Source organism: Cryptomeria japonica, chromosome 9 (genome assembly GCF_030272615.1).
Source record: "Cryptomeria japonica chromosome 9, Sugi_1.0, whole genome shotgun sequence".
Taxonomy (NCBI): domain Eukaryota; kingdom Viridiplantae; phylum Streptophyta; class Pinopsida; order Cupressales; family Cupressaceae; genus Cryptomeria; species Cryptomeria japonica.
Genome location: NC_081413.1, coordinates 568,668,299 through 568,677,897, shown reverse-complemented (window position 1 = coordinate 568,677,897; position 9,599 = coordinate 568,668,299). Strand labels below are relative to the sequence as shown.

The following is a 9,599-nucleotide window of genomic DNA, read 5'->3' as shown; positions in this document are numbered from 1 at the left end:
AGTAATTGTTGATGCAAGAGTTGATGAAGATGATGTAAGAAGTTAGTTTTATGATTGCTGGTTGATCTTTTGTAATAACAGGTATGACAAAACTATAAAATTTGATGATTGAAATAACCTAGAGATTATGTCTTTTTATAACTGAACTATACACAATTTTAAAAAATTAATAAAGAAGTAGGCGAATAATGATTAATTGAAAGTGGGCTAAATTGTATCCATATATAAATTAAAAAAGTAAAATAAATGAAAATTACAATCAAAATTTTAAATTAGAAGAAATAAAGCTATAAACTAGCATATATATCTTATATATAATCTATATAAAGCATGTTAATAGATATAAGATATTTAAATATAAAATAACTATAAATTAAAAGAGTAAAAAAGTATGCACTTTTCATCTATGGAGAAATAAAGTTATAAACTAGCATATATAGGTATATCTTAAATATAATCTAAGTATGTGGATAGATATAAGATATTTAAATATAAAAGAACTATAAATTAAGAATGCACTTTTCGCCCGTAGAATGATATGGCAAAGAAACGAATAAAAAATTGAGTTTTAATTTGCCGTTACAAATAGAGCGGGAGTTGGTTTAAATAGACATTTATATATAGAGTACTTCAACGTTTCAAAGTTCTAAAGCAGAGTTAATGGAGATGGCTGCCCTCGCGTTTTTCAGAGTTAAGGTCAGAAATCTTTACCGCCCTTTATTTTGTTAAAGAAATTTTGCCAGGGTTTTGGTTGTATATGATTTCTTTAAATATCTTTTGATATAGCATGCATATTTATACAGAATTTTGCTGGCTTATTTCCGTATTCTTCTTCTCCTTCTTCTTCTTGAAGCTATATTTATCCAGTTTTAGGTTTCAAAAAGAAAACTAGGTATTGCTTTATTCTTAAAAATACTTAAAAGGGATTGGAGACATTTTGAAAATTGTTAGAAGCTGCCAGAGCCGAATTCACCATGCATAGTTCTAGGGTTTGATTTGTCTTGTTCAGATGTGGAGAATGCATCCATCAAAATATCATGTGGCGTTTTGAAGACGCAGACTGTTTGATCTGAAGATTGCAAGGGTTTCGAAATTTGAAGAGAATTTGTAGTCTTTTACAAAAGAAATGGAAAGAGGATCAAGGTATACAAGTCCCCATAACTCGCAGGAGGACTGTCTTTGGTTAAGCCGAAGAAAAGGAATAATGATTTTATCTCCAACGAGGGAAGAGTCAAGAAGAGCTCATGTTGGGCTCGCGGAATTTTACTCTTCCGGTGCTAGGTCAGAATTAGTAAAGAATGAACGTTTTCCCACGTCTTCTGTTAATAAATTCAGACAGTCATTCAATGAAGCAGAAAGAGACTGCGAGTTCAGACTGGCATCGCATGAAGTGCCAAACCCTGACGAGTTAATTAGCTCATTATCACACAGAGGGCATTGTAGTATTTATTCTCCATCTCATCACTGTAACGCGGAAGAGGATGTCTGCTATAATTGCTTTTCTTGCATGCGAAACAAAGCCATGGGCAAGGATTTGGAATTAACTGAAGACAAGAAGGATAACCAATTTGCTAGTATGTGGGGAGAGGGTATAGTTTTAGATGGCTGTGGTATTCTTCTAAAGAAGCCTATTGTGTTGGGGGATGGGAGAGTGAGGCCATTTTTCTTATTGCCTCCTGAGACTCCAGACTCATTATGCAACCCCAAATCATACGACGCAGATAACATACTTGGGAGTAAGAAGGTGACACCATGTTCCATTGGCAATGCAGATTTCGGTTACACTAATTCAGTTGCATCACAATTTGGAGAAGAATCTCAACTTCTTACAACAGATAGCAGTTATAAACTGCAATGCGCCAGACTATCACATGGACAAGATAAACTACAATGCAGCAGATCAAATGGAGAAGTTTTTGAGAAGGAAGAAAGAGATATATTTAATTACTCAAGAAGAGCCGTTTATCCGTTTAGCTTTTTACAGTCTGAAATTCCTGCAGTAACAAGTGAATCGTCTAGTTTACCTAGAGGTTTATCATATGGTGAACATACAAGTTCATTACATGCACGGTTTGAAGACTTTTCTAATACAAAGTTGTGTGAAGCTATTGCAAGTGAGAGACACGGGCAAAGGGATACATACAGTAGTGAAGCTATTGCAAGTGAGAGACACAGGCAAAGGGATACATACAGTAAAGAGAATAGCTCGGTGCTTCACACAGGGAATTGTTCTAGCAATGACTTTCCGCTTTATTCAACAAGACAAGTGCATGGTGGTGTGGTTGCTGCATGCACAGAAAATATCAGGAGAGATAGTTCTCATATTATTCCAATGCCTCATGACAACTACAACAAAGGGAAGCACATCCCATGTCACAATTATAACGATAGCCCCCAAAGGCAAGAATCTTGGCAATGTGGATCTGTAAGACCACATTCGGATGTTCAAATTAATGATTGCATGGAAAATACCACAAATTTGAGGAAACACTTTATAGGAGAAAATGAAGATATGGCTGTACAGAATGATCCACTGGATGATCATGGAGACATATATAGGTCATTCTCACCGAGGGCTATTACCAGTGGTTTGAATGGAGATCTTTTCAGATCGAGCAGAAGAGGCCTACCATCTGTTTTGAGAGTGGAGGTGTCCAGGAGTCCTCTAACCAGACATGCCAGGGAAGAGTATTCATTTGGAAAAAATGATTTTGTTATGGATTTCGAACAAGCAGCAAGGGATCACTTTCCAGAGGCTGCTGTTGATCTGCATAAATCCAGTTTGAGCTCACCGTCAAGATCAAAGTTATCTATTGGAGGATTGGACAAGCATGGATATGAAAAAAGAGTTTTGAAGAGAAAGTATATTGCGGAGGATAATCACAGAGGTGGATTACAACAGAGGCCATTGAATGACCAGGGCAGATCAAGGAAGCTCCGAAAAATGGATCTCCATGAGAATGGATGGGTAGATAAAGAAGGAACTTCAAGGAGTTCTATACATTCACAGAGACACAGAAATTTTGATACTATATCCATATCTGTGAACAATTCCTCTGATATGCAGAGAAAAAAAATTTCTAAGTCAAAGCCTCAAATTAAATTCAGCAGTTCACTAAATCTGATGAAAATCAATTGCAACGGTGAGGATAAATCTGATTACAGAAACTATGAGCAAGATATTCACCATCCTTGCAACTCTCAGAAACACAAAAGTGAGTGTATTAAACAAGACAGGTTTTTGAATAAATACCGTGAAGAAAATGATCTGGTGAATGATAGGGATCCTGTTCAGCTGTCTGACTTGCCTGAAGATTCTGAGAAATTCAAGCAAAAAGTTCAGAAAGCATTCCTACGTTTTGTAAAAATTCTCAATGAGAATCCAGGGGAATGTAAAATATATGAAGAGAACGGGAGATATGGATCCCTACTTTGCATCGTGTGTAGCAGGTCCGTGTTCTCATTTCTTGAGTATCCTTGCATGTTAAAATGTTAAAAGTGTTAAAACTCATTCCTTGTTATTAGTCTTTCCTAATCTAATAACTGCCTTTGCATTTTGTTTGTCTCTGACATCAACATCAAATGTTCCCCTTTTGCTTCTCTTCTCTTTGGGATTGAGTTGATTTCTTTTCTGTTGTGTTTACTAATCAATTTGATGGAAAACCAAGCTCGAATTTGGTTAATCCTTCCAAATGGTTTGCAGTCACAATTGAAAACACCTCCGACTTAGGGTTTGGGGTAAGGCTACAATGTGGAGACCATTGAACGTGTTTAATGAAAGAGTGAACTGAGAAAATACCAAAAGCATTGAAAAATTGCAGATTGGCTGATTTTCTCTCCCATGAGTTTTGTTGTTTAATTACACTAAAGTCTGTCAGTTTCCATATTTAACAGGGATAATTATATAGTTGATGTTATACAGTTGAAGAGCGTGGAGATATTAATATATATCCAAGCAAAACATTTTCTGCCGTATAAGGTCCAGACTTAATGTACAAGCACATGAATTTTTTCTTCAGATCATACCGTTAACATGCTTATAATAATGGCCAAGTCACTCTAGTCATTCCATGCGAAGACACGAAATCCATATTACTATGAAGAAATGATTGATTTCATCCAAGAAATTTTATCTTAATATGAGGCAGAACTGGAAAGTTCTTGAGGAAATAATACTTGCAACTCTGTTGCTAGATGGAATTCTCATGGACTCGAGAAATGCAAAATTTGGGGCTGAAGTGTTAAGATACACCAAAACAACTTATGACTATCCATGTATATGACAAATATCATTGTCAATGGCTGTTGATTGATTTGATTAGAATGACACATAATCGACAGTTTTTAAATATAAGCTGACAATTATAATCATTGGGAGTGTATCTTGCATGGTAGTTGCAAAATTGGAATATGTTTGGGCTTGAATTCAGTTAGCAGCTCCAGTAGTGAGAATGATCTAGGAATGGCTTGCGACTTGTGGTGGTTTGTGATGATAGATGATCCTTTGTATCTCTTCTGCCTTTGCATAGATTTGTTTGATCAAATCTATTTTTGCCAACTTTTGTAGCATGAGGCTGAGCAAGCAAACAATACAAGGTGTCAAAAATATATGTGAAAACAATGTCTCAACTAATGTGTAATGTTCCCACTTTGAAATATAATTTAATGATAAATGATAATAATATAATTAAAATACAAAAGAACAAAAAAAAATTAAAATTAAAATATAAAAGAATATAATTAAAATTTGATTAAAGTTAATGAATAGTCAAAAGGTATGAAATGATAACCTGTGACTCCCCCAAATATGAGGTATAAAAGGGAGAAGAGAACTCATTTGAAGGGGGGATGATTTGCAGAATCAGAAGTTCAGATCTGATTCAAATAAGAAGTGCAGATCTGATTGTGAAAGGTTGTGTCCCTTTCAAAGGGCAGAAATAATGAAGAGTTGCACTCTTTCAAAGGGTGTGTCTCTTGTCAAAGGGCATACATGATGATAAGGTGTGATCTCTCCCTCACATGGAGAGATATAAAGGAAAGGAATCAAAAGCATCCAATATCATCAACATCGATCAGAACTGTTATTAAGTTACAAGAAGTAACATCCTTGTTCTTTGTGGTATGCATGGGGATGTGCTTAATATATGAAGACTGATAATGTTCTTATGCAGTATTTTATAGTAATATTAATATAGACTGCAATATGTATGACAGTCATGTTTAATGTCATAGTACATGAAAGACTATTATATTAATGGCTTAGATTTTAATCATTTGCTAATGCCTATGAGAGGATAGGTTGGTGTGTGTAGGGAGGGGCGAGTAAATCCTCACAAGTGATGTTGAGCCCAATATGGGGTAAGGACGGAGTCCTGGAACTTTGAGGGAGCCTCCTTGTAGATTGGTGTCAGCGCTCCATGACAGTAAATCCCCATCCCTCATTACGGTTAGGAAAGAAGTTAAAATGGGTCTAAATATAATAAATATTGAATATATTACAAATAATAATTCATTCATTAGTTCAGTAATATGAATTAAAACATTATAATGCATGGTAATGTATGTCAACCTTTGGGACATTACATAATGTACCAGCAGCTTTGTAATTTTTTGCATTGTCTATTATGACCTGGACAACATTTTGAGATCCCACTTCTTAAATGCATTGTATAAGGATTCTATCAATAGATTCCATATCCTTCGTTTGCCCCCTCACAATCATGCCTTCCAAAAACATTGGGTATGCTCATGAACAAATGAATCTGCCCACAAAGAAATGTGCCTTGGAGGATTTCACAAGTGAAATGAACTTGAATCCAATTTGGAAACGAATTTTGCCCAAATATGTTCAGCATTTTGGCCAATTCAGTAACATAGGTTCCAAAAGATATGCTTGCAGCTACTTTGAATAAGCAAGCCTGTTGATTGAAAAACATGCACACTACCTATTACGACCTGCAATATATTCAAGGCCAGACCACCTTCAGAACAATGTACTGCTTTAAGGAAAAATGAAAAAGTTGAAGATGTAAGTCTTATGCTTGATGAGTCATAAACTAGTAGTATCTGTTTGTCTATCATTGTCTAGCAAGATTGTCATCATCTTGCTTAACTTGGGAAGGAGCTTGACTTCAAATTGAATTGCGAGTTCTCATGAGAGATTTGACTGCTGTTTGGAGATGGCTCTTATCATGTTTGAATGATTTAATTTTTTTTCCAACAGAGACTTATTTCCAACCTCATGCCTAATTTATGCTTGATGGTTTGCTACCTGATAGACTTTTTAATAATGGACTATTATCAAGATGACAGTGAACTTGCTTTCATAGCAAAATAGCAGATTTTCATTTCCAATTGCAAGTGCTGGATCGTGGAAATATTGCCTGGGGTAAGTACGTAGTCCACAAACAATCATGGTGACAGTGGATTGACATGGGAAATAATTCATCACTTACAGTAATTTCTTTGAAGGCTGGCACAAAAGTAACCAATCATTGATTACTGTATTTGAAATTCTCTGTTAAGTTTCAATGTCTCAATTGAGACAGCATTTATGATTTGATAGAAGTAAAATTCTAATTTATTCATTCATAAATAGCAAGTATTGATTTATTTCTCATATATCATAGTTTCCCTAAGTGTTTCATAGGCCTTAACTAAAATGAAGCGTAGCTAGGAATTTGTCTACTAAATTTGTGCTGTTATCGTTAAGACATGGTATATTTCATTTTGTAAATACAATTTCAAGCTTTTCATCTTCAGAATTTTCAGTTATGTATGATTTATCATAAGCTTGTTGAAAGACAATATATAAGATAAATGGGAAGACAATCCCCTTTTGAGTTTCTACAAGGGAAATTTTGTGCACTAATTGGTTTCTTGCTTGTTGGTGGCCTAAAAACCTGTCTCTACCTTCACCTTCTATGGTTTTTGGCTTCTTAAAATTAAAAGAGCTAGCATTGTTGAAAGTCTTAAAATGTAAAATAGATTGGTAGATGAGACAGTTGTTGCCTGCTATTGTCATAAAATACTAGTGTTGAGAAGAACAAGGATGTCTATTTGTTTATTTAATTCTTTGTTTTTTATTTGTATGGCTTTGTTTAGTTTCAAGTTCAACTTATTTTTCCTTCGAATCTTGTGCTTGGGATTTGACTTTCCACTAACAACAAATATTCACTTCTGCCCTTTGCAGCCTTTCAAAAGTTTATGGGACGACACACAGCCTGGTTACGCATGCTTTCAACTGTCAGAAAGTTGTCCTTAGAGCTGAGCACCTGGGATTACACAAGGCGTTGTGTGTTATAATGGGCTGGAATTATGCTGTGGTGCCTGATAATGCATATGTTTACCAGTCATTGGCGAAACCTGATGCAATAGCCATTAAAGAAGATCTTATTCTATGGCCACCATTAGTTATCATTCACACTTATACTTTTAAAAACAAGCAAGATGAATGTCAGATCGTCACTAGCAATCTGGAAATGGATGACATTCTCAGAGGTACATCCTCTTTTTTCCGAAGTATTCATCCAAGTCATCTTATGAATTTGCTTCATCTGTGATTTTACCTGTTTGTGGGTCGGTCTTGGATGAAAAGTCTTAAATTATTCCCCAGTTAGGCATGTAACTTGCCAGAAATCAGTATAAAATATAAATGGTGAATTGGGTAGGCAATTTGTTAAGTTGTGTTGATGTATGTGGGATCTGTTTTGCATAGTGACACCTTTTATAGGTTTTATAGCTGGATAATTTCAAAAAATGTTGTATTTAAGCTTTTAGCATCTCACTAGTTTCAAAAATGTTGCAGAACTTGGATTCAGCAGTGGCAAATCAAAGGCCGTAGATTGTAGTACTGCCAGTCGAGGCACATATGTAGTTAAATTCTCTCCAACATATTCTGGTTTACAGGAGGCTCAGCGGCTGCACAAATATTGTGAAGAAAAACATCGTGGAAGAAATAATTGGGTTCAACTTCAATCTCAACATAAAAGCCAACAAGGTGTTGGCAAAAAACCTCGTCAATTGCAGGATGACAGACATGCGGAGAATGGAAAGATATTTGGCAAAAAGCCTCGTCAATTGCAGGATGACAGACATGCGGAGAATGGAAAGATACTTGGCAAAAAACCTCGTCAATTGCAGGATGACAGACACGCGGAGAATGGAAAGATACTTGGCAAAGAACCTTGTCAATTGCAGGATGACAGACATGCGGAGAATGGAAAGATGTTTGGCAAAAAACCTCATCAATTGCAGGATGACAGACATGTGGAGAATGGAAAGATTTTCTATGGCTACACTGGAATTGCTGGGGATCTAGATAAAGTTGATTTTGATACTAAGAAGAGATCTCTGGTGAAGAGTAGGAAGGATATAGAAGCTATCGCATGTGATCCAGTTTTGGGAGCTTAGATCCATAATATTTCAATACCTTTCAAGTACGCATCTTTGATGGGATTTTCCCAATTTAATATGTATCTTCTTAGGTTATAAGAAAAATAATAGGCAAGGGTGTCTTAGGCTTTAATAGATAACAAGCCATCCTAGGATGAACTAAATATTCTCATAATGAGTGGGAACAAGTTTTATCACTGGATCTTGTCTCCAATGAATTTTCATCACGGGAAAAAGCGACTTTATATTCTAATTTATGTACTTTATCCACTTTGGACTATATCTGGCACACGCAAACCTCATTTTGAACAGTAGTCTGCATACAGAGCTCAAGCCTCTATCCATGTTATTAAGAAGATAGATTTCATGTCCTATCATTCTTTTTGTAAGAAAATCATTTTTGAAGAAAATTTTGTGAATGCAAATTATTGAACTTTTTACTCTATATATGAAAATAATTAATGATCTATATTACAAGCATGCAATTTGCAGAAATATTTTACTTTATGCCATGGCTGCTCTGTTATTAATAAGTGTACTGGATAACTCGTTTTCTCAAACCTTCAGGCCTTATATTGGCAATCACTTTTTGGTAAAAACTTTTCCGACCAGAGTTCTTTCAATCTCTTTAGCATGGTGTAGGCGATTTTTTCAACTTCTTATTCGCATATGTTCTAATGGATAACTTGTTTTCTCAAACCTTCAGGCCTTTAATTGGCAATCAGTATTTGCTAAAAACTTTTCCTACCAGAGCTCTTTGAATCTCTTTAGCATGGTGTAGGCGATTTTTTCAACTTCTTATTTGCATTTGTTGCAATGGATAACTTGTTTTCTCAAACCTTCAGGCCTTTAATTGGCAATCAGTATTTGCCAAAAACTTTTCCTACCAGAGTTATTTGAATCTCTTTAGCATGGTGTTGGTGAGTTTTTTTAACTTCCTACATGCATATGTTCCAATGATAGCAACATTAGAAATTCGTTGTAGAATGTAGTCCATCAAATTTTTAGTGTGGTCCTTGATTGCCTTATTGATTTTGGTTGACACACCATCGATTTCTATTAATGAAGTTTGTGATGCATTAAACATTCTATTTACGTAAGATTTTGTCAACATATTTGATTTGTTCACTCTGCTCAACTTAGTATAAGGGTTCAGAGAAGAAAGTCGAGCATCTACAGACTTTACCTGGTACATCTTATAGAAT

At 35.3% G+C, this 9,599-nt stretch overlaps 1 protein-coding gene across 4 annotated transcripts; it reads left to right on the top strand.

Moving 5' to 3' along the window:
* The first annotated feature begins 591 nt into the window (after positions 1–591).
* On the top strand, positions 592–8,766 carry LOC131051279 (uncharacterized). 4 transcript variants are annotated; one of them, XM_057985723.2, is made up of 4 exons: positions 592–696; positions 1,010–3,450; positions 7,193–7,500; positions 7,808–8,766. In XM_057985723.2, the coding sequence occupies exons 2-4, from the start codon at positions 1,127–1,129 to the stop codon at positions 8,410–8,412; spliced, it is 3,237 nt and encodes a 1,078-aa protein (XP_057841706.2). In that variant the 5' UTR covers positions 592–696; positions 1,010–1,126; the 3' UTR covers positions 8,413–8,766. The 4 variants fall into 4 exon arrangements, with proteins under 4 accessions (XP_057841706.2, XP_057841705.2, XP_057841703.2 ...); XM_057985722.2 differs by having other exon boundaries at positions 989–3,450; XM_057985720.2 differs by having other exon boundaries at positions 804–3,450.
* The last annotated feature ends 833 nt before the right edge of the window (positions 8,767–9,599 follow it).